This window comes from Ovis aries, chromosome 26 (assembly GCF_016772045.2).
Source record: "Ovis aries strain OAR_USU_Benz2616 breed Rambouillet chromosome 26, ARS-UI_Ramb_v3.0, whole genome shotgun sequence".
Lineage (NCBI taxonomy): Eukaryota > Metazoa > Chordata > Mammalia > Artiodactyla > Bovidae > Ovis > Ovis aries.
This window is the reverse complement of record NC_056079.1, coordinates 36,684,997-36,712,323: the sequence shown is the minus strand read 5'-3', so window position 1 is coordinate 36,712,323 and position 27,327 is coordinate 36,684,997. Positions and strand designations below refer to the sequence as shown.

The window sequence follows — 27,327 nt, the reverse complement described above, 5'->3', positions numbered from 1 at the left end:
TTAGGAGTTCTAATGCATCTTATCATTTTGGTGGAGGAAGAGGTGACATTCTGATTGTTTGTGTTGGAACTAAGATGGTGAAAGTGAACGTTGTTCAGTCATGTCCGACTATTTGTGACCCCACAGACTCTATAGCCCATGGAATTCTCCAGGCCAGAATACTGGAGTGGGTAGCCTCTCCCTTCTCCAGGGGATCTTCGCAACCCAGGGATTGAAACCAGGTCTCCTGCATTGCAGGCGGATTCTTTACCAGCTGAGCCACCAGGGAAGCCCAAGAATACTGGAGTGGGTAGCCTCTCCCTTCTCCAGGGGATCTTCCCAACCCAGGAATCAAACCGGGGTCTCGTGCATTGCAGGTGGATTCTTTACCAACTGAGCTATCAGGAAAGCCTATGACAATGATGAAGGAGGGCAGAATTGGACGCAGGAGCCAAATAAAAAGGTATTTAGTTAACTGCTTTCATAATATGATTTCAGAGGCCATAAACATACTTTTATCCCTAAGAATTACCTCTCTGTAATGTTTGAAAACTTCACTGCTTTCCAACTGGAGGCTTTCTGTTAAAATGCAGAACAAACACCCCGTAAGAAGTAACACTTTGACTGTTATCAGTTATTTATACTTTTGTGGAAGTCTGTTTTAGATTCTTTCTTGGAATAGATTTTGATAGAGAGCAGGATTTTGGATACTGTGGGAAGAAGTAGAGAAGAAATAAACATAATGTTGTCCAGACACCTGCTTTTCAGCTTGCCAGTGATTCAGTTCAGTCGCTCAGTCATGTCCGACTCTTAGTGACCCCATGGACTGCAGCACGCCAGGCCTCCCTGTCCATCACCAACTCCTGGAGCTTGCTCAAGCTCATGTCCATCGAGTTGGTGATGCCATCCAACCATCTCATCCTCTGTCATCCCCTTCTCCTCTCGCCTTCAATCTTTCCCAGCATCAGGGTCTTTTCTAACGAGTCCGTTCTTCACATCAGGTGGCCAGAGTATCTGAGCTTCAACTTCAGTGAAAATTGATATGGTACAAAAATAGAATCTGGTTGACCAAGAAGTTGATTTACAAATGTTTTTCTATAACAAAGTAATTCCAAGCTTATATAAAAATGGAAACAGTACAACGTGTTCTACATACTCCTCATTCCCTCTTGATAAGAGCCCCTACTTGCTCTATCAATGTCTTTCCCCAACTGATTATTCATTATTCCTAGAATTTGCTTAGATTTGAGTTTCCAGGTGCTAGCACTTCTTTCTCTTTTTTTTTCCCCCAAAGAACTTTCTTTAGTATTTCTTGTTCAGCAGGTTGGCTGCTGATAAAACCTTTTGATTATCATTTACTTGAAGGTATTTTATTTATTTAAACATCTTTGTCGTGGCTACTTTGAAGTTCTTGTCTGCTAATTCAACATCCAGGTCATCTTGGAGTCAGTTTGCTTTGACTATTTTTTCTCCTGACTATGGACCATATTGTCCCATTTCTTCTCCTGACTGTGGATCTCATTTTCACCCTCTTCTCATTCCTGTACTTTTTCATCATATGTTGGGCATTTTGGATGACGTATTAGAGACACTAGATTCTGTTAATTCCCTCTGAGAAGGGTTGGGTTTGTTCATGCAGATGATTAAATTCGGCCAGATTCAAATTGTACCTGGCCAATGGTAAGCACCAGCTGAATACCACCCTTAGTCCCTTCAGCTGTTTGATTTCTGACAGGTTCCTTGGGGTCTCTCATGTAGATTCAGGGATCAGCCAAGGACTTGGCAGGATTTATATGCAGATTTTGGGGTTCCTCCTTCTGGGGTTCACTTTTTCCTGCAATTCACTTTTTTCTGTGATGTTCTTCCTCACTTTTCAGTTTAGAAGTTCTAACTCTATCCTGTCTGTCAAATCAATTTCACTGCTTGAGTTCTAGTTATTCGCAACTGGTGGACTAAGAAATACCTTCAGGCAAAAAACCCATATAAACACAAATCTCAACCACTGCTGTCCCTTCTTTCAAGGGTTATCTTTTTCCTTCTCAGTTTATGGCTTCTTTCAAATTGTTTTCATGTTTTGTTCTGAACTCATACTGTAAGAGAGTCTGACACAATTATTCCTCCATTACCAGAAGCAGAATTATTTTTAAAATATAAAAAATAAACATCAATTTTATAAATTGATGTGTTAATTATTTCAGCAACTATCTACCAAGCATTTACTCTGGACTAGTTACTATTTACTAGAAAGCATTCCAGATATAAGATTTATATCAGCACAAGCTGTGTGCTTAGTTGCTCATTCGTGTCTGACTCTTTGCAATCCCATGGACAGCAGCCCACCAGGCTCCTCTGTCCATGGGGATTCTCCAGGCAAGAATACTAGAGTAGGTTGCCATGCTCTCCTCCAGGGGGATCTTCCCAACCCAGGGATCGAACCCAGGTCTCCCGCATTGCAGGCAGATTCTTTACCGTCTGAGCCACCAGGGAAGCCCATACTGGCATGTAGTCAACTTAAGTGTGCCTGGTTTTTTAAACCTCAAAATAAAATGTTATTCAGAGACATAATCCCTCCTCCCAAAATAAATAACATACCTTTACTTGTTATATCATAAATACTTCATGTGGGACTTTTTTTTCAGATTTCTGAGGTCAAAGGGATTTGCAGTTGAGTTTAACAACATCAACATTGGTTGCAGTTAAAATTCTCAGCTTTCTTCAGCTAGTCTGAAATCTGTCAAAATATTTCTTTCATGAAAATCCCCAGGATGGAGCCACTCTTTCGTAATGAGACTTCTGTTGCTTCTTGATTTGGAAGAGAAGAAACTTTGGAATAAGAAACATCAAAAATAAAAGACATGAATAGCACAGTGGTTTCAGTATCACATTTGGGAACAGAGAAGCTCCCGATTACCCCAGACGGTTTTACTTGCTTCCCCTTTGACTAATCATCTTCCTACCTTGGGTGCGGCTGCTGTACAGCTATAGCTTTTTACTGCATGTAAATAAAATAAAGGTCAGCAGACTCCAGTGTTACAGGCTGTTCGTTCATTTGTGGGTGAGAGGTCCAGGGTAGGAGAAAGACAACCTGTTGCTGGAAGTTTCCATGTAGGGCTCACCACAGTTCTTGGGTTACCTCCTCATCCTCACTTTTAACTCCTTAATCAAGACTTAACCTCACCCGTACAGACTGGAAAGAGGCTGAGGAGGGGCAAAAAGACAGGTGGGAGATGCTTCTTGCTTTGTAGTTTTGTCTGGCTCTGACTTTATTAGGGAATCGCGTGGGAAACAGATTAAGACTAAGCTTCAGTCGCTCTTCTGTGAGCCTTGCTACTTTGCATAAGGTTGGATATAAGCCAAATGTCCTTTTTATTTCCAGCTCTCCAGCACCCATATGTTAATCCCAAACTCCTAATTTATCCTTCCCCATGACGTTTCTCCTTTGGTAACTGTTTGCTTTCAAAATCTGTGAGTCTTTTGTTTTGTAAATAAGTTCATTTGTAAAACTTTTTTTAGATTTCACATATAAGTGATATCATGTTATTTTATATACAGCAGTGTCTAAGACACATTTATTCTTAATATCTGAAGTTACTTTTAATACCATTTCCTCTCTTACTGTTACTGAATACTTAAATATATTTCCAACATTACAGCAATCTTACCATAAACTCTGCATCTTACTTTCTGGTGAATCCTCAAGAACTCCACCGGAAACAGCGTAAGGTTGAGAGCAAACAATTGTGCCTTTGGAGCAGTGGGCTGGCCCAGCTGTGCACCCAGGGGAGCTGCCCCATTGCACTAACCTCGCAACTTTCATGCAGTGAAAGGGAGAAACGAGGGAAAGGAGAACACCAGTGTTAGTGGGCTGTTTATTAGCCATGCCGCTTTTCTTCCAGAGAAAACAGCTCCGTTATGGACCCTTGGTGGATTCCCGGAGGCGAGGGGGTGCAGAAGCAGGACAGTCAGCTGGCGTGGCTTTGAAGTGTGGCCGCGGGGCATCCCCCCTTCCCTGCTCAGCTGTGGAAGCAGAGAGGAAACTTCAAAGCGGCCTTGCCGTTGATCCTGCTGGTAGGGGGTGTGACTCTCATCAGGCTTTACAGAAAAATGAGGAATCTTCCTCTCTCACTCGCCAGAGTCCAATGTTCACCATCTAGTGGATGCAAATAAAAAGCCATCTGATACTGTCTACAGTACAGCTCAGTCACTCAGTCGTGTCCTTTGCGACCCCAGGACCTGCACGCCAGGCTTTTCTGTCCATCACCAACTCCCGCAGCTTGCTCAAACTCACGCCCATCGAGTTGGCTATGCCATCACCATCTCATCCTCTGTCATCCCCTTCTGCTCTCAATCTTTCTCAGCATCAGGGTTTTTTCTAATGAGTCGGTTATTCACATCAGGTGGCCAAAGTATTGGAGCTTCAGCTTCAGCATCAGTCCTTCCAATGAATATTCAGGACTGATCTCCTTTAGGATGGACTGGCTGGATCTCCTTGCAGTCCAAGGGACTCTTAAGAGTCTTCTCCAACACCACAGTTCAAAAGCATCAATTCGTTGGCACTCAGCTTTCTTCTCAGTCCAACTCTCACATCCATACATGACTACTGGAAAAACCATAGCTTTGACTAGATAGACCTTTGTCAGCAAGGTAATGTCTCTGCTTTTTAATATGATGTCTAGATTGGTCATAGCTTTTCTTCCAAGGAACAAACATCTTTTAATTTCATGGCTAGTGACAAATAAAAAACCATTACCACCAATTGTGTTGTGATTTTCATTTATTTAGGTACACAGTTTGTCCTGACATAGCCAGTTTTCATAATTTGTCCAGGTTTGTGCCTCCATCATTGACAGCATATGAACCACTCCCACCCCTGATTACATAAGAGCAAAGTTTAAGAGACTGCTCCCTCGTTGCTCTGCTCGCCCCAGGCCATAATTACCAGCTTACAATCCTTCACTCTACGTATTCATTCTGGGTACAGGTGGGGAACTCAAAATCATCTGTGGGTTAAGAAAGAATTATTCCATTTGCTCAACAATCCACCATGTAAAATATACACATTTTTGAATGACATAAATTTTAAAGTAAGTGCAATTTTCTTGAAATTATTTCATTTGGCCTAAACTTTTTCATTTAAAATTTATATTCTTGGGACTTCCCTGTTGGTTCAGTGGTTAAGACTTTGCCTTCTAATCCAAGGGGGGCAGGTCTGATCCCTGTTTAGGGAGCTAAGATCTCACATGTCTCTTGGCCAAAAAGCCAAAACACAAAAAACAGAAACAGTATTATAACAAATCCAATAAAGGCTTTTAAAATGATCCATCTCAAAAAAAAAAAAATCTTAAAAAACCCAATAAAATTTATATTCTTTACTTCATAATTGTAAAGGAAAAGGCAATAACATTTAAAATATTAACTCTAACTTTTAAAATTGCATTTGATTCAAAAACAGATTCTCTTTTTTAATATTTATTTGGCTGCTCTGGGTCTTAGCTGCAGCATTCAAGAGCTTTAGCTGTGGCACGTGGGATCCAGTGGCCTGACGGGGGATTGAACCCCAGGCTCCCTGCATTGGCAACATGAAGTCTTAGCCACGGCACCACCAGGGAAGTCCTGAAAACAAATTCTTGAACAGTTATGCGGACAGTTAAATGTACCTGCTATTACCTCCAACCAGTTTTTCTTTAAATAAATATGAAAAACTGGGCAAAAACATTTCAGTGTTTTCAGCATGAACTTTTCAGCAGAAAAATGGTACAAGGTATGAGTCTACAGGGAAGCTTATTATGGTTAAAAAAAAAAAAAAAAGCTCAAGAAGCTAGACAGTTAAACATTTACAGTCATAAGATCCCAAAGCAAGTAGCTAGCACCTGTCAGAGGTACCAAAGTATTCAGCAGCACGGCCCTGGCATGGCTGGAAGAAGACTCTTCTGGTGGAAGGACACACCTCGTGGGAACACAATGAAGGGGAATGAACTCCAGTCCCAGGAAACTTCCACAACTAGCAAGGGGGTGTGCGTCAGGATTTCCCGGTGCAGAAAAGACAGTTTCCTGTGTGACTTCTGAAGAAACAAAGATGGCTAATTCAATCGGAGGTAACAACAGCCACAAGAACACACGTTAGTTAGTCCCTTATCCATTATGACATTTATCCCACGACACAATCAAAGAGGAAATTCTTTCAATGATTTGATTTTTATTTTTTAATTTTGCGAAAATGTCCCAAAGTGGCCTAGGCTCCAGACTCTTGCGCTTTTGCTCCCAACTGCATCCTGAAGGAGTGAAGGTCTTCACAAGGTAAGACTGCCACCTCTGGTGGCTGCATACCTTCCCAGACTCTCTGTGTTCAGGCCTTTGGAGGCATTTTCAATTTGTGGAACAAATGATCTGGAGATGAAATTTTAAAAAGCGAAACCAAACACACCAGAAAACTGGGGGGAAAGTCACAAACAAAATGATTTTTTGGAGACAGAACTTTAAAAAGACCCAAAAACGCTGGTCATGATTTAGTAGTGGGAGGAGACTGCACTCTTGAACAACAAGCATTTATGCCACTGATTTTCTGAGATTTTATTCCAGTGAGAGCTGCACACTGTCAGCTTGGTTCTGTGGCTGCTGATAGTCATACTTCCTGGCTATTAGGAAATAAACAAAAGAAAAAACAAGGGAAAAAGGAGATACAATTAATAAAGTCACAAAATCATTATGAGCTCACATCATTAAATTACAGTCAAGTCATGATTCTCAGTAAAGAATTAGCTTAAACAATTTTTTTTCACTACAGGAAATTTATGATACTTTGTGATCCTCTAATTTCTCATCAGTGCTGATATCCATTGTTTATTATTATTGTTTTGTACATTGGCTTATTCAGAACACTAAAATACATAGTGAGTGCATGCTCAGCCATTTCAGTCGTGTCCAATTCCTTGTGACCCTATGGACTGTAGCCCGCCAGGCTCCTCTGTCCATGGGATTCTCCAGGCAAGAACACTGGAGTGGGTTGCCATGCCCTCCTCTAGGGGATCTTCCTGATCCAGGGATCAAATCTGCGTCTCCCACATCTCCTGCCTTGGCAGGCTGGTTCTTTACCACTAGCACCATCTGGGAAGCCCAAAATACAGGGTAAACACTAATAAAGCTACTAAACTCAAACATTTTGTAATGTCCTCCTTTCTTATCCTCCATCTCCACCTCAAGATAAATGATCAATAATGCTTTTGCCACATCATAAGGAATTTGACTATATATTAAATGACAAGCCTAAGACATTTACTGAACATTGTCATTAATATACACGAGAAGAAAAAACAGACTTGCAATTCTGTACCGTTTTTGTTTTTCTGAGAAATAATTGTTGAAGGTCTTAACCTGAAAATTAGAGAGTGGAGGGCCAAAGTCTTGTGAATGGTTTAGCTTTGAAGCTTTCAGCCTCCTCATTAAGTTTTTACCAGCAAAGGAAGAAATACTATTTATTTATATACTCAGGGTGGATCCAGACTTTTGCGGCCTAAAGCTTATACAATTTGGGGGGTCCTTTTTAAGGAATCTGCCTGCAATGCAGGAGACCTCAGTTTAATTCCTGGGTCAGGAAGATCCCCTGGAGAAGAGATAGGCTACCCACTCCAGTATTCTTGGACTTCCCGGGTAGCTCAGTTGGTAAAGAATCTGCCTGCAATGAGGAAGACCTGGATTTGATCCCTGGGTTGGGAAGATCCCCTGGAGAAGGGAACAGCTACCCACTTCAGTATTCTGGCCTGGAGAATTCCATGGACTGTATAGTCCATGAGATCACAGAGTCAGACACGACTGAGCGACTTTCACTTTCACTCTTTGAGGAAGAGAATTTTGTCTGCTTCTTTCTTGAACCTACAGACGAAATCAGGATTAGATATGTCATCAACACTAAGAATGATGCAATGTGATGGGACTTATGAAATGTGCAAACACTCACTATTTATAACAACGGCTTCCAATCCACATCCTAATCTCCATAATCAGTGAATATGTTGCCTTCTAGGGCAGAAGGGACTCTAAAGCTGTGATGAAGGATGTTGAGAGGGGGGATTATGTAATCACCTGGATTATTTGGCCCAACCTGATCCCAGGAGCCCTGAAAATCAGAGAATCTCTACTGGCTGAGTTCAGAGACAGACAGAGCTATAAAAATGCAAGAATGACCAGAAAGACGCAATGCCACTGGCTTTGAAGATGGGTGAATGAGGCCACAAACCAAGCAATGCGGTAGCTTCTAGAAGCTGGAAAAGGCAAAGAAACACACGCTCCCTCACAGCCTCCAGAAAGAAACAGAACTCTGCTGACACCGTGGTTTTAGCCTAGTGAAACTGCTGTGGGACTTTTAACCTATAATTGTAAGATTTGTGCTCTGTCAGCCACCAAATTTGTGGTAATAGAGCAACAGAAACTAACACACCTTACAAACACAGGCATTCAGACAAACTTCATTTTTATGCCATTTTCATTAAAGACAAGAAAGAGCGGTACACTGGGTTTAAAACTGTATACGCTATGCCAGTGGATTTCTTTTTTTTTTGATGCCAACTAACTTCTGGGGGTTTCTTGTTTGTTTCTGTATTTTGGCTGTGTTGCACGGCATTGCAGGATCTTAGATTCCCCCACCAGGGATCGAACTCTGGCTTCTGCAGCGAAAGCACCGACTCCTAACTGCTAGGCCACCAGGCACTCCCACTAACCTCTGTTTTGAGTAGGCATCAAAGAAAACCTAATCCTTTAATTTTCCATACAGAGCTTCTCGCTCTCTGTGTTTTTGTTTTTAATACTTAGGTTTTCTTGGGGATTTTTTTTTTTGAGGTACAATACCAAAACACTGAAATTTGCATTTTCCCCATTTTTAAGTGGTTCGGGGGCAGAAGCTCCATTCACATTGCTGTGCCACCACCAGCAGCAGCTGTCTGCCCACCACCCCACGGTGACCTCTCTCCTCCGCACACAGAAGCTCCCTGTCCCCTCCTCCCCCAGCTCCTGGTGAGGACACCACTCTGTGTCTCTGGGAATTTGCTTCACAGAAGTGAAATCACACACTATTTGTTATTTTGTGACTGGCTTCCTTCACTTCCTGATAGGAGTAATTTTGGAGCATAATGTCTTCGAGGTTCCTGCTTGTTGCAGCACCTGTCAGATTTCCTTCCCTTTAGAGGCTGAATGATCCCTGTGCACACACAGACCACAGGCTGTGGACCATTCAGGAGCCAAGGATGCTCCAGTTGTTTCCATCTTCTGGCTACTATGAATAATGCTGCTCTGCTAAATTCAGGTTTACTTCTTATTCTGAGCTAGTAATACATGAATATGATACAAAATGCAGAAGGGACCCAAAGAGGAAACACTGAAAGTGTATCTTCCTCCCACCTGATAGCCCTGCAGCCCCTTTCCAGAGAGGAACTGCTGTCTACAGTTCTCAGGGTGAAATTTATGCTGAAGAATTTTTAGAAGTTCTACTTGTGTTAGAGAAATTATATATATATATATATATATATATATATGTTTTTTTCTACTTTTCACCTGAAATTCCGGTCTCCTGAGAGAAACACTAGTAATATCTTTGCTGATTATTCTTTCTTGCTTCTTTTTATGCCCATGAGCATGCACGCATTCACATTTAAGATTTTATTGCAGACATCTTTCTTTTAAAAATACTGTCTTTTCTCCTTGAGTTCCACAGCGTCCCCATCAAGGTAATGAATGCTAATAATCTCATGTGTATCTTTCCAAGCTTTCCTCCAGGCTTGCATAATTATACAGAACATTTTTACAAACAATCCTATCAAAAAATGGGCAGAAGACTTAAACAGACATTTCTCCAAAAAAGACATAATATAAGGCCAACAAGCACATGAAAGGATGCTCAACGTCGCTAATTATTAGAGAAAGGCAAATCCAAACCACAAGGATCAGAATGGCCAGCATCAAAAAGTCTACAAATAATAATGTGGAGACAACATACCCTCCTACACTCTTGCTGGGAACGTGAACTGGTACAACTGTTATGGAGAACCGGATGGATGCTCCTTACAAACTAAAGCCACCCCAATCCTGCAACCCCACTCTTGGACATATATCCAGAGAAAACTGGATATATGAAAAGGTACGTGCACCCTAATGTCCATAGGTGCACTGTTTATAACAGCCAAGCCAAGTTCACTATTTATAATAGCCAAGACAATGAAGGCAATCTAAACGGCCACGTAAGCGAAGTCAGGGAAGGAAATATCACCGATACTGCTTATACGTGACATCTTAGAAAACAAAAGATACAAATGAACTTTTTCACGAAACAGAAATAGACCCACAGACATAAAGGAGTCGGGGAGAGATGAACTGCGAGGTTGGGATTAACATACACACACGACCGAATACAAAATGATGACCGACAACGGCTCACTAAACAGCACAAGGAACTATCCTCAATATTTCGTGGTGTTCTACAGGGAAAAACAAATCTGAAAAAGAATATATATGTATGTATAAAAATGCATAGCTGAATCACTGGGCCATATACATGTAAAGACAGGTGTAACGCAACATTGTAACTCAACTATACATCGATAAGAAAAATGAGATGGAACATTTTTACTACACATACATGCTGTAGTCATTCAGTGTTAAAGGAGTGGTACCCTAGCATATATACAATTACATCTTGCCCTTCCTCATTTAATGACACACCATGGAAGACACACCTCATTTTTTTAATGGTGGCATCAGAGGTTGTGGCTTGGATGTAACATTCACCCTGGCTCTGTGCCCTTTAACCTTTGTTTCTTCTCCGCCACCTACACACTCAGTGTTGGGATTCACAGGATATGTTAATAACCTCTGGCCTGGAAGCTGCTCCTATACGCACATAATGTGGCTGCAGTACGCGGTCATTTAATTGAAACTGAAGTGACTGCAAACTCTGTAAACACAAAACTCAAACCCAAACTAAAAGTAGCTTCAACTCAAAACCTCCCCTTAGCTGGATCCTCAAAGTGCTCGTGGCCACCTCAACGCCACTGCACATGAGGCAAGTCAGAGGAGGACCAGACAGCAGGCTCATCGACTAGCAAAACATCTAGTTTTTGCTGAATTTTCAAAAAATGTGATCACACAAACAGCTTGCTAGGGCTCCTTTCAGGGGGAGGGCTCCGCATGGGGGAAGGGTCCTGAAGCACTAACTTCATGCAAACCGGGTACTACGCTTCTATTATCAGCTATTTTTTTAAATTTAAAAAAAAATTTTTTTTTTCACTGAAGTATAGTTGATTTAAAATGTTGTGCTAGTTCCTGGAGTATATCAAAGTGATTCACATATACATACCTATTCTTTTCCATTAAGGTTTGTTACAGGATATTGAATATAATTCCCTGTGCCACCATCATTTATTTCTGATAACCTTTTAACACTAGACACAAATTTTTTAAAAAGTATGTATTAAACATGCTTGTGTATGTAACAAGGCTTCCTAGGTGGTGCAGTGGTAAACAATCTTCCTGCCAAGCAGGAGACGAAGGTTCGATCCCTAGGTCAGAAAGATCCCCTTGGAGAAGAAATGGCAACCCACTCCAGTATTCTTGTCCAGGAAACCTCATGGACAGAGGAGCCTGGTGGGCTACAGTTCATGGGGTTGCAAAGAGTCCGACAGGACTGAGTGGCTAAGCAACACGTACGTAATTAGGCAGAGTATACTTACAAATGGAGTACATTTCTAGCTGCTGTCTTAAACGAATCTTGCTTATTGTGTCATAGAAGTTGGGCTCTGACAGAGTTTCTGCTGGAGGTGGCAAACTGAATATCCTCATAATTTTCCTTTTATTCCTAAAACACAGAAACGATGCAGAAAAGAGATTTGTATTCTCAGCTATACGACTATAACACTCTTGTGATCGTAGTAACCAGAAGCTGCATTAAAAGCACATAAGGGGCCATGAGCCCCTCTTCAGTTTTGTCCCCGTGAGATGCCACCTTGGCTCAAGTATTCTTTCTTTCACTGAAAGTAAGAAGTTGTACATGCATAGTCACACAGTTACAAGAAAGGAAGAGTGGTGACTGAATACACCCATTTCATATACGACGTGTCTCTCCTCATCTCCACAAAAAATGCCCTATTGTTTAGAAAATTGCACAGACAAAAAAAAGTACAATTTTTTTTCCTCCCTGTCATGTCATGCAAATAAAGCTAATTTACTGGGGGTACTGAATAAACAGAATGTGAGCAGACCTTAATTCTGGGAAACAATGAATAAAACTATTTTTTAAATAGATAGCGTGGCCTTAGTGGGGTCATCTAGTTAAAATGAACAAGAGCCTGTCTATGCTTTTAAAACAGTGGGGTGGGGAGGAGGTGGCAGCTCTCTTTAGGGGACCGCTGTCACCTACCAGTGGCCCTGGGGTGATCCGTGGGGACTCTTCTCGCCCCTCCCTCCAGCCTGGAGTCCAGGCCAGCCGCTCAGGGTTCACGGGGCTGTGAAGGGCGAGCCTGCATGTCCCACGGGTAGGGTGAATCTGAACTATTTCCCAGGCCAGGCAGCAATTATTCTTGGATGACTAATTATCCCGGACTGTCTAATGCCTCTGACCTTGGTACAGGACGTCACAAAGCATGTGGCTATGAGCAGAAGCAACTCAATCTAACTACTGCTGTTCTTCCTCTTCAAAGCAACACCTCCCTCCCTTTTTGCTCACTGTTCTTAAAGGAGCCAGGGAGTGTGGAAAAGGATAGTCAAACTGTGCGACAGTGTCTGGAATGACAGCAGGAAGTATTTGTGGAGGATTTACACTAATGCGCCACTTCAGGGACACAAGGTTAAATAAAAGCCCCTGTTCTTGGGGGACTGAGTGTTTGTAGGATGGACAGACAAGAAATCAGACCATACAACATCATTCACTAAGTTCTGGGACACAGTCATGAGTAAGAAACAGAAGGAAAAGCTTGAAACGTGTGAGGATAGAAGTGGTGACAATGTAGGAGTTGGTGTTTGTGCATTTCAGGGACGTGGGCCAAAAATATGTGCTTGTCCGAGGGTGACAGTGAACTGGCTGAGTGATAACTCTGAGCTATATCAGAAGTGATAGAATGGGAGTACAGAGCAGCTGGCCTGGGAGCCGAGAGCTGCACTCACAGCCCGGCTCTCGGAGCAGCTGGGTTTTCCAAGCCAAGTCCTGGTGTCTGGTATTTGAACACAGGGCCTAGGAGAGAGAGCTTTCATAGGAACCAAAATGCTGGTGAAATCGTTTTTGTGCATTGAATTTAGATCAAACCAACCAACCTGCAAAACTTGTCAATACTCAGGATCTTCTCATCAACCCTGAGAACCTCAAGCCTTTACCTCTTGGCATACATGAAGAGCCCGAAGCTGACGAGGATCACCACCAGGTACACGTTGGTGGCTTCATTCCAGGCCTCGTGGACGCTGTAGTCCATGGCCCCATCGTCCCCCATCACTCCGTAGCCCCCAGGCATGGGCCTATAAGACAGTAAAGGGGGCAGGTTGATGGTGTGACGGCCGGACAAAGGTGGACAAACAGAGAGCCCACTGGCCAGCGGCAGCCCCTGCTTGTCTCCGTGTGGCCCAGGAGTCAAAAATGGTTTTACATTTCCAATAGATACATTTTAAACGGTTGAGAGAACTACCAGTATCTTCCACTTTTGCCTCACAGCCCTCAAAGCCTCAAATATATACAATCTGGCCTGTTAAGATTTATAAAACAGAAAACAGCCTCACAGACTTAGAAAACAAACTTATGGTTACCAAAGGGGAAAGGGGAGGGGATGGGGAGGGATAAATTAGGAGTTTGGGATTGATACATATGCACCACTTATATAGCAAATAATCAATAAAGATCTACTGTGTAGCACTGGGAACTCTAATCAACATTGTAATAAACTATATTGGAAAACAACCTGAAAAACCATGGCTATATGTACACATATAACTGAGTCACTTTGCTGCATACCTGACGCTAACACAGTATTGTAAACCACCAATCATACCCCAATATATTAATTAACAAAATAAAAAATTAAGTTAAAAAAAGGCAAGAAAAAGTTGACCAACCCTGATCTAGATCACTAAGGCACGGAATGCATTTCCCCTTATTTCTGACTTTGAAACATCACAGCTCCTACATAAAAGTTCAAACTTGGAGATTAAAAAAATATTTCTAAAAGGACATGGGTTGAAATATCACTGCACATTTTCCAACCTGTAACTATTACCCGGGCAAATGCACCTGAATACTTAAGACACAGGCCCACACAGCTGGCTTGGACTCGTGACAGTGGCTCTGATGAGAGGCGCTGCCCAGGACCATGCTCTTCCACAGGCCCCCGACGCACCTGGAAAACGAAAGTCTGCAGCTTTATCTGTGCAGCCTTGGCCTCCTGGCCAAACGTGGTTGAAAGAAGCTATAAAAAGTCACTTTTTGCTATTTACACAGCTGTGACTTCTATTCAAGGAAGTGCATTCTTTGGACATTCCCACAGAAAATAAGAGAGATAACAGCAAGTGTATCAAGTAGCGAGGGAAAGAGTCCCGGTTTCTCACTTGCCGTTGGGAAGTTCATTGAATTGTCCCTTAAGGAGAAAGTTCTTCCCCTGTGTTAAATCTCAACTAAGTAAGTATAAATGATTTAATATGTGGAAGAAATTCAGAAGTGTTGTTTTAGACACTCTGTCAAAAGGAGAAAAATGACAGGTGATAACTTACTGTAGTTTCTAGTGATAGTCATTTTCTAATACCAAGAAAAAGGGTATGTGGAATGTCTAAGAAGTCATTTTGCAATTTTTTCTAGACATCCTAAAATAGTGAAAGCATTGTAGAAATTCCTCCACTGAAATATCTGTCCTATGAGCCTCCAGAATGTTTCTTAATGTAGATTTGTCTCAGTTAACAAGTGTACATTAAGGGCAAAGTCTGTTTTCTTTCTTACAGTTTGCCTCTGCATAAAATGAAATTTCCCCAAGGTCTGCTCCCAGGTCAGCTGGCATGTTGGCCCCTTTCTTACACCTGAAATCTCTATCAGAGGTCTGGGGACAGACTGTATTCATTTATAATAAAGGGAGTATCACTGAACGGCCATTTAACTTAAATTCTAGACACTGAGAGCAAGAGTAATGTCTCTGAAACATCTATGTGTGTCTGATAAAAATAAAGATTGGTCTTAGGAAAATCAGTCAGAAACTAATAAAAACAGAATTTAAATGATAAAATTATATAGCCGCAAGATCTAAACATTACTAAATCATTAAACATACACAGTTACTAGCTACTAAAGACTGGTGATGGATTTTTTTTTTTTTTAAGAGAGTGGGAGGTGCAGGGGGATTTTACGTTATTCGATTCTTATGCCTTAAAACCGAACTCCAGAGTTTCTCTGAACGTAACATTATTCATAGTAAGTAATCAACCTACCTTAAAAGGGGAACTTTTGGAAGATCGGAGACTATAACTGTCTTTATGGGCAAGGAATCTAGAATTTTTTTCTAGATTTTTGTTGGTGCCAAAATGTAAAATAACAATGACTGTTTCGGCTGTAAGAGATGACTAAAGAGTCTGCCTGCCAAAGCAGGGGACATGGGTTTGATCCCTGGTCCGGGTGGATCGCACATACCTCAGAGAAACTAAACCCTTAAGCCGGTGCTTTACAGCCCAGGAACCACAACTGCTGAGCCCATTTGCTGCAGCTACAGGGAAGCCCCCACAATGAGAGGCCCGTGCACTTCAACTACAGAGTACCCGCCCCCCACCTCTGCTCGCCACTGCTAAAGAAGAGACTGTGCAACAACGAGGACCCAGTACAGCCAAAAATAAATTAAATTATTTTAAAAAAAGAGAGGTGACTTTAGGTGTCTGATCTGAGATGCTGTGGAAGGCCTGGCATTACCATGCCGTCCCTGAGTGGGGTAGGTTTCAGGATTGGGAGTTAACAAGAAATTAGAGAAGGAACAAGGAACATACATATCTGTGGCTACTGAGACATTTTGTAGGTGCCCTTTATCTGACACAACTGTGAAAGGGTCTCCTACCTGTGTTCCAACACCTGACTGTTCTGAGCCAGGTTAATTTCTTGCTTCAGAGTTTCACAAAATTCTGTTCCTGCACCCCTCAATAAATGGTGTGTTCCTACAGAGCTGTCTTTCTCCTGCTACAAATCTGCCAGTCTCTCGTTATATTTGGAGAAGGATTCTAAAGTACTGCTGACCACAAACGGTGAAATTTTACCAAGAGTTATACAACTTGATTGGTATGCAATGACACTATGCAGTAACACTACTGTTCCGGGGACATGCACTTGAGTTATTTTTAGTAGTGAAGTTGTTGTGAAAGATTTGCACCAGGGGTAGGCCTGTCCTGCCCATTCCTCCATCATGGCCAATGACATGACTCTGTAAGCCTGTCCAAAGTCACCATACAGACGACGGCTCCCTTGTGGCATGAACTATGACCAGCCCCCTTCCAGCTCCCCACAGGCTAACCAAGTGTACACACACAACCTGCCTCTTGAGGACAAAATGCCCAGGGGCATTACAGTGGTTCCTGCCTGGCAAATTAATCGATATTTCAGCAAGCTCACCCTGTGCTTGGATTGTCATGCAGGGCTTTTCTGAGAAAACGGAACCTTTCCCACATATTTTCCCTGTAAATCAATGCTTGGTCAACTCCTTGCTGAAATAAATATCCAGAGATAAAGTTGGCAAAACGTGAACAACTAGGGATAGATTTCAGTTTGACAAAATTTTACGTAGAGAACTAAACCTCTTCTTGGGATCAAGTGACTGTATCATAAACTATATATATATATATATATATATATATTTTTTTTTTTTCTCCTCTTTGGGGTTCCTGATACTACCTCTGGTGGTGGTGGTTTGATCGCTAAGTCGTGTCTGCCCTTTGCGACCCCATGGACTGGAGTCCACCAGGCTCCTCTGTCCATGGATTTCTCCAGACAAGATTGGAGTGGGTGGCCACGCCCTCCTCCAGGGGGATCTTCAATTTTGAAGATCCCTTGTCATCACGTCTTAAATGTTACCAATTTCGCCTCTCACTTAAGAGCTCTGTTATTTCGAAATGAATCCAGATGAGAATCACTTAAACAGTTCCACGACTTGCTCACACAACACTATCCACCACCACCACCGACTGGATTTTTTTCTCTCCATCCTCCGAAGCGCTCAAGGTTTGGGGCTGCGGGAGCGGAAGGGGACAAAGTCACGGGCCAACCGGCGGGCCGAGGAAGGGCAGTGGACATCTGAGGGCGCCCGCGCCGGGCCGCCCAGAGCCCCGGTGACTCACCACCCGCGTGCTGGGCGCACTCGAGCTCCCACTTGGCCGGAGCCCCGGGGGTGCCGGCGGCGGTGAGGGTGAGGGTTACACAACTCGCCCGGAGCCACCCCCCGGCGGGGGAGTCACGCACTTGCGCGCTCCCGGCCCGACCCGACGCTCGAGGGGCGCTCTTCCCGGAAAGCAGAGCGGGGGGCGGACGGGGAAGCCCCGTCCCGGGGCTCTGGGGCGCGGAGCCGGCGGCTCGCTCCGGCCGGGCGCGGGCAGCGGGCCCGGGGGCGGCGCGGCGGGGCGGGGCGGGGCGGGGCGCGCGGCGGGGCGGGGCGCGGGGCGCGGGGCCACTCACGCGGCTCGCTCCGCCGGCGGCGCGCGGCCGGGCTGCTCCGCGGGGGCTCTTTGCGCCGCGCCGGCGGCCGGACGCGCGGACCCGGTTCCCGCGCGGACCGGACAGCGTCTGCTTCGTCACTTCCTGCCTGCCCGGCGGCTTCCGGAGGGAACGAGGAGCCAGGTCTTTCCCCCTCACCCACCCCGCCCCGCCCCGCACCCCTATCAGGGCGCGACCCGGGGAGACGCGGCGACGGCCCCGCGGCCGCCCTCGGGCGCGTGAGTGCGGCCCGGCTCCCCTCCCCGGCCTCGCGGCGCCAGCCCCTCCCCGCGGCCCCCGGGCTCGGTGGCCTGCGTCCGGCCGCCCCGGCCTGGAGTCCACCTGCGTCCGGCCGCGGTGCGCCCGAGCGCGCGGGGCGAAGGGACGGGGGCTCCCGGGAGCCGTGGCGCCGGCCCGGCGTGCGAGGAGGGCGTGTGCCTTGGCCGACCTGCCCGGGGTCGAGATTCAGCGTGGAAACGCGAAGATTTACCGCGCCCCCCCCACCCTCAGTTCGTGATGTGGGCGTAGGGTTACTTTTCGTATTGACTTAGGAAAGCACGTGCTCTCCAAACTGGCTTTTGCGCTTTCCCTGTCATCGTCAGTGACTCCCTGTCATCGTAAATGATGCGTGGCCGAAGCGACTGAAATGTTTTAAAAGCCGGATGCGCCCAGGATGATGTAGTCTTGTCAGTTTAAGTGGCTTTGGGGTATAATTTTGTGTGTGTGTAAGGACTTGCAAAAAAAATTCCGGCAAGAGATGTGTAATGAATTTATGCAGGATTTCAGCGTCAGTATTGAAGTAATCAGATTTCAGTGGTTGGCGCAGCCTCGCAAGTAAATGGCCCCTTAACCACGAGGTTGAGGTCTTAACTGTTCATTTTGAGCCAGTTCTCTAGAATCAGCTGACTGCTGATTATAATTCGCACTAGACGCCGTAGAGGTTGTGTCCTTAGTTGATAAGCAGAGATTAGAGCTAACATTTAACATTCTACCCCATAGCAAGTTTTCTCTGCTTCTTTTCGGATCATTCTGTTCAAATTAAACTCACCTCTGTCTAGATGAATAGCATTGTTTGGTCTTTATTTCTAGTAGTAACACGTATTAGCTTATATACATTATGTATACATAATCATGCTCTACAACCGTTTAGTATGATTACAAAGTTGGAAAATTAGGAAAAGTAATACTGGGCAATGTTGAGTAGTGGTTGTTTGCCAGACTTGTTTCAAATCATCTACACGCTTTATCTCATTTAATCTTTGGGATAACTTTTTGCATAAACATAGGTTACTCTTAAATACTTGAGTACACAAGTTGGATTTGAATGTGTCCAAATGGTGAATATGTATATTAATTGCTTCTCTTTCTGTTTTTGTAAAACAAGGGTGTTGGCAATATAAAATGACTGAGTAAATGTGTTTTTCAAGTTGGAAGATGGCTTTTCAATTGCATGAAATTGCAATTAGTCCCTTTATTGGAGTATTCAGTAGTTTCCAAAGCCCTGTGTGTCTTTTTTATCAAAGTTCCCATTACATGTCATTGTCACTCAATCAACAGGCTGTGCTTGGACGTTCAGAAAAAGTAAATGTTGGAAAGCCTTAAATGCCCCTGGTGAAAGGTCTCCTCTTAACCTGTTTAGTCTCTTAGTGACATTCCTAATTAAGGGGTTAACAAATGACATACAGGAAGGGTGATTTTCCAGTACCAAACCAAGGGAGTAAAAAACAGTGGGTTGACTGTTACTTTTTTGAGTCTAACTTTCATGGGTACATGAAGGTTAAGAATGTTCTGTAACCTATGTTGTAGGGGTTCTTACCTCATTTTTCAGTTTGCCTTTGAATGTCTTAAACATATTCGAGTCCAGTACTTTGTGCATTAAGAAATTTTTGACTGGATTTAATTGAGTAGTTTGGACATCCTTAAGTTTATTCTGGGTCTTCCCTGGCCGTCTAGTGGTTAAGATGGTACTTCCGGTGCGGGGGGCGTGGTTTCCATCGCTGGGCCGGCAAGTTGCACAGGGCAAAACCAAAAAAAAGAAAAGTTTATTCTGTTTCCAGGCGCGATGGTGGGATCCAGCAGTGTGCATCCTATGAGAGTAGGAGTGGTTGAAAGGCCTGCCGAGGATGAGGGAAGTGCTCAGAAACGTGTCTTATTTGTGATGAGAGCGTGTTGGACTTGACCCATCTTTGTATAGTGGTCCGCCATCAGTAAGGGATTGCTTTTGCCAGTTGATATTTATAAGAGGTTCCTTCACCCGAAGGCATCCTCTTCCGGGAGGAGATGAGTGGAGGTTTGTCATCAGTGGAAGGCTGTAGAAGACAAAGATGCAAGTGTTAATCCTTCCGCCCATCGTGACTAACTGATTCCTGCCACCACATGCATCTTCAGGCACTTCCCTGGGAGATATTTGATGTCTGTGGGCAAGCCCTAGTAGAAGAGAGAAGGAAGGGAAAGAGTGGGAGGAGACAGCACAGGGCTTTATGCGGGCTTTCATTTGGGCCTCCATAGCCTCTGAAAACCTTTCCAATAATACTGACTGTGTGTGTCTGTAAACCTCTTATATGTTATTTGTGTTCAGAAATAATAGAGAATGTCTCTTTGATGTGCTTCATAAACAGTGGAGCATATTGAGAGTACAGAACAGGAAAAGTTGTTAACTTCTGTATGTTTGCCATTGTTGGAAGCCGGAGCCGCGGTAACGCCAGCCTTGGCTCCTGTCTGTGAGGCGTTGCAGCGCTGTTGTGTTCCATCCGAGAGGAGAACACCCCTTCCTCCTTCCTTTAGAACTCAGCTGTCACGAGGAGTGAGTGCCCTTTTACGTCCTGCGGTGCTGGGGCTTCTTCTAGGTCCTTCGTGGCCATATCTCGGCCTGCGGAAGGTGTGCAGTGAATGTGGGATGACCAGGTATGCTGGAATCCGCTCTCTGTGCCCGCCTCTTGTGGAAGTCCCACTCGCCTCCAGGGGCAGGGAGGGCCACTGCAGGCTCGCCCTCTCCAGAGCCCCAGCTCACGAGGAGCCCTTGGCATTCAACCCTTTATGGCTTTATATTGTTACAGCAGGAGTGTTTCCCTTTGTTTTGTTTCCCCACCCAAAACACAGGCTGCTCGAGGGCAGGGAATACATGTTTGTACAGGTCTGTGTTTGAGAACCTCCTCATTCATCCGGTATAACAATCTATACTGAGTAGGTTCATTTTTACCTCTTAAGTGACTAGTAGGTGCCATGGGGGAGCATCAGAAATACTTAAGATGTGGTCCCAGGCCTCAAGTGAGTAGTATCTTATTTGGGCAAACATTGTGTACACGGGTGGAACAGTGGAAGAATTTGGAGTTACATAAAGCAAATAATCGGAGAAGGCGATGGCACCCCACTCCAGTACTCTTGCCTGGAAAATCCAGTGGATGGAGGAGCCTGGTAGGGTGCAGTCCATGGAGCGACTTCCCTTTCACTTTTCACTTTCATGCATTTTGAGAAGGAAATGGCAACCCACTCCAGTGTTCTTGCCTGGAGAATCCCAGGGACGGGGGAGCCTGGTGGGCTGCCATCTATGGGGCTGCACAGAGTTGAACATGACTGAAATGACTTAGTAGCAGCAGCAAAGCAAATAATAATAGCTACTATCAATGGAGTGCTTAGACTGTGCTTTTGCATCTAGATTTATTTGACTCTCAAAACAATCCTGTTATCCCGTTATAGCCCCACTTTTTACATGGAGAAACTGAGGCATAGAGAGATTCAGCCACGTGCCTGAGATCATGATGCAAGCAGTAAGCTAGGGAGACGGGATGTGAACCCCAGGCAGCCTGGCTCTGGAATCAGTGTGGATTCTCCCCAGAGCTTTACTTTATCAAAGATAGGAGAGAGAGCTAGAACTTGACCCTAGTTTCTCAGCTGTACAAACTCTTTTACAGTTTCAAAGTGGCATTCACAGTGGCAGTGACTCTCAGCTGCAGAAGCAATGCCAGATTTTCCAGGCAGAAGAGGTTGATAATGAAATGGTTGAGGGGACTCTCTCTTTTGATATGACTGAAAGCACCAAGAAGAGAAACCGAATTTTGCATTTCAAAGCTGAGTGCGGAGTAGGACTCTTGCGTAGTAGACTCTTGTTGAATTCTAGGACAGTGATTCACAAGGACAAAGGGCCGTGACTGTTTAGGATACTAATTCAGTGCCTGCTCATGTCAAATAAAACAGTACTGAATGAACTTGTTACTACCATCCTTTTTAAAAACACTTTTAAACCCCTAGGGAATGTAACTTCCCAGGATGGGAGTGTCACGGAAGGCTTCTGGTGCCCATCTGTCCGGTTGCCTGGTCCTTACATGAAATCTTGACCCACTTCTTCAGCTTGTCTTGGACAATCGAGCACACTCTTGGGGCCCAGAGGCCTCTTCCAACCAAGTCGTATTTCTCTAGTGGAAAAAAAAAAAAAAAAAAGTAAAACAGCACTGTTGGTTTGGTGTGAGACCTGGAGGGAGGTCACTCGGAAGCCTCATGGACCTGGATGAGGGCCCGTAAACAGAGCCCAGCAAGATAAAGGAAAACAGTATTCTTCGAAAGCCCAGTTTTGTGTCCCTTTAGTTGGGAGACGACAGTGTTATCCTGTGGGTGTTGGGCGCCGACAGAGTCCACTGAACCCACATGACCCCGCCGATAGGGAGCACCGCCGTTGGCCCTGGAGTCCGAGAAGGAGGTGCCCTGGAGCAGGCCTGGGCCTGGGCCTGGTTAGCAGCTCTGCAGGTACGTGTTCTGGGGGACACATCGCTTCTGCTGGGGGGTCGGGGGACAGCCTTGTAATTTCAGTAAGAAATGGCACGGTGCTGCTGTCCTTTTAACGTCAGCTCATATTGTGGGATGGCCTGTCAGCGAACGTTCTCGGCCGTGAATGTTCCCTGCAGTTGTGTTCTAATTAAGTGTCCAAGGCTACAGCTGGGGCTAAAAGGATCTACATGGAAGTGTTGTTATCCAACTGGCATGTTAGCCTCCGTCTTAGTTTCGGCCTCTTCTCTGAACGGGGGATTTTTAGAGAAAGAGACGATGATGCAGTGGTTCATCTGTCTTAAACCTGTCCAGCTGGGGTAATGGTGTCCCTCCTGCCCAGTTTCACGACTCTCAGGGTGGTAGAGCGGCACCCTGACCAGTATGGCGGTGGTTTAAGCGCGAGTGTAGACAGAACGACCCAGGGCTCCTTATACAGTGACAGTCACAGATGCCTCCACCTACTCCAGAGGTTAGAGCTCTTTAGAGCCACAGCTGGAGGAGCAGCTGTATTTTAAGTCCCCCTCAGGTGATCCTGGTACCCATCATTGGAAGAACAAGCCCTGTATTTTATAGATGAGAGAATCAGGGCAAAGTTAAATGGCTTGCCTACAGCTGGCTCAGTGGTTTCAAGATTTTATCACCAGATAGTGTGCAATTTCAGAGTTTTATGGCTGGAAGAAATTTTCCAGGGCATCAATTCTGTAACTCACTTTATGGTTCCATATAAATCACACTTGTTCATACCATTTCCAAGTCAGATATGAACACAGAGAAATAATGTTTTCTCAATGCCCGTCTTCTGTCCTGGCCAAGGTAAAGATCAAAATGTCAGTCACCAAAATTTCTTTATGATTTTAATGGATACTTTCTGTTAATTTCAGGAACAGCAAGTTATTTGCAGTATTTTTTGTTATGTAACCTGTGATGCCCTGTAACATTTTTTTTTTGGAAACTATAGAATATTTAAAACTGAAGTGAAAGATTGAAATTTTTTATGAGTTACTTATTGTTCAGTCTTAGCGAGAATTTTCACTACTTTATTAGAGTTTCTTTTGTTTTGGAAATCTGGTTGATTTTTAACTGTTTTTGTTTGTTTGTTTGTTTGTTTGTTTTCTTTTCTTTTCAGGGCATCTTACCTTGGAAGCATCACAGTTTGGCTTCCACGTCTTCTCTGAGCTTAGAGAATCCTTTTCTCACCATGCCGTCAGTAGGGACAAAGAACCAGGTTGGTTCCTTCAAGACGTGTCCCAGTGCTTTGGAACAGCAGCCGTTCCCAGAAGTAAATAATCATGGCAGATGCCTGTGAATAGACCATAGGGCCAAGTGACCGATATAATATTCATGGAAGAATGGTTAAAAAAAAAAAACTGAAGAAAAGGCAAATTTCAAGAAGCAACCTAATGCCATTTAGGATTTTTGAGCAGCTGAAAGAAGATAGTTCTGCAAATACGAAGTGGCACGACTTATGGGTGTCTTACATGGTCTTTGTTAACCCATTGCTTTAGTTTGTACTGTTTGAGTTATTTTTTCCTCTACTGCTAAAGCTGGTAATCTGCTTACAATCAGAGTTTCCTTCTGTGTGGATAGGAAAGTAGTTGATATAATAGGGGAAATGGGATCTTGTATAGGATGCTGGCCCCAAACATTGACTTTCACCGAAGAATTCCTCGAAGTGCCGAATATCGAGGAATTGCTTCTTCTCAGTGATTGTTCAGAACTCTGTGACTTCAGGTTCATTTCCTTTATCTTCCTCCAGCCTCTGTGTGTGCCTGCTTTTTTCTTGCATGGATTTTTTGAAAAATCTGATGACTGTATTTTTTCAAGTTAAAAATAAGAATTATGTGAATCATAGCTTCACAAAGAGACTTTCCTAGGATCAAGAGTAGAGTAATTGTCATTCTTTTTCAGAATGGCTCTTTTTTTTTTCATTTTTACTGTTTTTATGTTCTTATTCGGTCTTTTGTTTTCTTCCTCTATTTTCTAGAGGGAAATGAAGCATGATCACTATGTTCTGTTTTTAGTTATGGAGGAGCCCAGATGCAGAATTTACAGGAAATTTACATGTTTTCCCCATTATTGTCCTAACCTTGTTTTAAGCTTCCATCAGACTTCTTTTTAGCAATATTGATGTAAAGGCCACGTTCTTACTCTGCCCTTTCTTTTTTAGGGCAATAGTAAGAATCAGGGATTTCTCCAAATACTGATAAGCCCAAAAAGAGAAAAAGTGAGAGAGGAAGATTTTGTGATTAACAAATGAAGCAGTTGATCATTAAGGTCATTGATGTGTGTGTACACATGGTCAGTGTGAAAATCAGTGTGTGGGTTAGAGCTAAGATGGTTAACAGACATTAGTAAATTGTACTGTTTTCAGCTCTTCTAACTTTTGCCAAGTCAGTTGACCTCATCAATACTTTTTCTCCTCTGGAGACTGTGGAAACCATTGTTCTTAATCAAGTTTTATCGAACAGAGAAACAAAACAAAACAGGTTTTAAAATTTAATAAAGCGAAATTCCTGAAACCGTTTGTCTTTTTTTTTTTTTTTCCCAATATTTCCTTTCACAGAGGCTTCTTTTACCTCACTCCTCCTTTTGCCTTTCTGCCCTACCTAGTTATCGCCTGGTCTCACTTTAGCATTTATTTCTCATCTGTCCAGAATTTCTTGTTTGGTGTCTTTCCTTCCTGCCTTTTTCTATGACTCAGCCTCCCATCGAGAATGCTTTCTGTTCTCTTTAGCCTCATATCCTTGGGCGTACCCCTTTCTAGCCAGCCCCTCCGGCCTTTTCTGGTTATCTCTTGTGGGTCCCCGTTGCCCTCCTTGCCCTGCTCGTTTCTGCCGCCTCCCCTTGGGTGATGGCCCCTCCCCTTGTCTCTTCTGTCTCTAGAGCTCCCTGGTCTGCCATGGGTTTCGTCGAGCTCTGATTCCTGCTCAGCACACCGCATTTGTGTTGTTTCCATCCTATACCTTTTGTATATTTGGTCCATGAGCCTTTTTCTATTTTCCTTGTCCCTGGGTGGCAGGCATTACTAGATGAATTTGTTGTCTGTATTTGCGTGGAACCCACGTCCTTGCTGTGTATTTCCTGGGTAGCCAGGATGAATCAGTTATTATTAACTTTTCTTGGAACATTGAGCTTCCTGTGTTTTCTGCTTCTAAGAATTAGATTGGTATTCTAGAAAACTAAGCTTACTCCAAAAAGAGGGTAATCATACAATGCTGGCATTTTTAACTTTTTATTCAAGAGTTCTTGCCATTTCAATTCACTGCCTTGCCTTGAAAGAGTAAAGACAGGCATTCAAAGCAGGTTTGGGGGTAGGAGTGGGTGGAAAATGAGAAGAGAAATGTAAATACCACAAAAGGACACATAGTCAATTTCTAGAACTAGAATGAAGACTAAAACCACAAACCGCAGACACTTAAGATTTATTAGGTAAAAGGTCCCCTTGAAGAATAAAAAGTATCAGTAATTCTGTGAAGGAATGTTAATACAAGGTCATCTTTTTTTTTTTTAATACTTTCAAGTTCTAAGACTTGAATAACAAAACAAACTTAATCTTGTAAATATTTTATTTTGAGAGACTTGATGTTTCCTTAAGTATTAACCTGTGTCATTTTGTAACAGTCTCAAAGTGTCATTAATAACCAACCCTGTTAGCTTCTTGCCTGGGAAAGCATATAAGTTGTATACGTTTGCCCCTTTGGACTCTGGAGTCCTGACGAAAAGGTAGCTTTTTAGCAAAATATTACGCTGCTGATGATTTACCTTGTCATATTTTTCCTTCATTCTTGCGTGTGTAATGAGTGTGGTGCTGTGTGTATAAACTGCTGGAAGTAGACTAATGTGAGTACAGATGCCGCTTTATTAACTGTAAGAAAGGAAAACCCTGTAAAGCACACAGTGTTAGTTGCACAGTCGTCTCTGACTTTGCGACCCCCTGAACTGTAGCCCAGCAGGCTCTTCTGTCCATGGAATTCTCCAGGCAAGAACACTGAAGTGAGTGGCCTTTCCCTTCTCTAGGGGACCTCCCCGACCCAGGGATTGAATCTGGGTCTCCTACATTGCAGGCAGATTCTTTACTGTCCTAGCCACCAGTGAAGCTCATAAAATATAGTATCTAAATACTCCTTTCAAGAACCACCCAACTACTGGAGCTGATCATACTGAATCTTCTTTCTGCCAGGGCCTGCCCTCATTCTCATGGTGGTTGTCAGGTATCTTGGAGCTGATTCTGTCATGTTCACCACTTGTGAGCAGTTAGTAAAAGCAACATCAGAACCACTGTTAGGTACTAAATGTGTGCAGGCATGCCGAGTGCAGCACTGTGGTCTGAGGTTCCAGGGATGGGCAAGGTGTGGGCTCTTCTCTCCAGAAGCTCGTCACTGAGTAGGGAATTGTTGATGAGCGAACGATAGCAACACAGTGGGGCAAATGCAAAAATATATTTACATAAGCAGCTGCCATCACAGGAACAGATTAATTGGGAGAGTCAGAAAGTATAAGTCAGAAACCTCAGAATGTCAGATACAGTGTGTAGGTAATGGGTGTGTGTGTTGTGATTATACAGTCATCGGCGGTCCCTCCCTTATTACCTGTGTGAATCGGACAGCTTCCTTAAAGCTCTCAGATGCAGTGTCTTTCGCTTACAAATAGTGAAAATCATCTAGTAATCTTGCACGGGTTAAAGGAGGTAATATGTGTAAGGGGCCGTATGGTTCCTTATGGGCTTCCCAGGTAGCTCTAAAGGATGGTCCCTTACTCAATCATTGTTTAAAATTTGGCGAACACAACACCTGGTAGAGAACATGGGAGATTAGTGTACTCTTACAGCGTAGGTAATGCTGCTGCCGAAAACAGCTGGAATTCCCATTTCACATATGCTTTTATAGTTTTTAGGAAAACTTACCTTATTCAAAACC

The 27,327-nt window shown here is 43.8% G+C and overlaps 2 protein-coding genes across 26 annotated transcripts in view; one reads left to right on the top strand and one right to left on the bottom strand.

Moving 5' to 3' along the window:
- Positions 1-4,735: 4,735 nt before the first annotated feature.
- Positions 4,736-17,757, bottom strand: SMIM19 (small integral membrane protein 19). 16 transcript variants are annotated; one of them, XM_060407170.1, is made up of 6 exons: positions 17,633-17,757; positions 16,577-16,668; positions 14,220-14,339; positions 13,330-13,467; positions 11,694-11,818; positions 7,723-7,848 (listed from the first exon to the last, which is right to left on the bottom strand). In XM_060407170.1, exons 2-6 carry the CDS (start codon positions 16,630-16,632, stop codon positions 7,724-7,726), a joined length of 564 nt encoding a protein of 187 aa, XP_060263153.1. In that variant the 5' UTR covers positions 16,633-16,668; positions 17,633-17,757; the 3' UTR covers position 7,723. The 16 variants fall into 16 exon arrangements, with proteins under 16 accessions (XP_014960127.1, XP_060263163.1, XP_060263162.1 ...); XM_060407171.1 differs by lacking the exon at positions 17,633-17,757 and adding an exon at positions 17,299-17,415; XM_042241278.2 differs by lacking the exon at positions 14,220-14,339.
- The window catches only part of SLC20A2 (solute carrier family 20 member 2), a 110,916-nt gene continuing 101,339 nt past the window's right edge, over positions 17,751-27,327 (top strand). For 2 of the 10 annotated variants that reach the window (XM_027962673.3, XM_060407162.1), the window contains exons 1-2: positions 17,751-22,390; positions 23,538-27,327. The exon at positions 23,538-27,327 is cut by the window's right edge and continues 25,971 nt beyond it. The gene's annotated coding sequence lies outside the window, so the exon portion shown is untranslated. The remainder of the gene's footprint in view (positions 22,391-23,537) is intronic. The other 8 variants (XM_060407167.1, XM_060407164.1, XM_060407168.1 and 5 more) reach the window with 8 other exon arrangements.

Excerpts from the sequence above, each read along its gene's own strand:
- SMIM19 (XM_060407170.1), bottom strand. The coding sequence starts at position 16,632 with ATGTGGGAAAGGTTCCGTTTTCTCAGAAAAGCCCTGCATGACAATCCA. Across the intron at positions 13,468-14,219 it reads ATTCAGGTGCATTTGCCCGG|GCCCATGCCTGGGGGCTACG; the intron begins GTAATAGTTACA and ends ACTGTCTTATAG. Across the intron at positions 11,819-13,329 it reads CTCTTCATGTATGCCAAGAG|GAATAAAAGGAAAATTATGA; the intron begins GTAAAGGCTTGA and ends TCTGTGTTTTAG.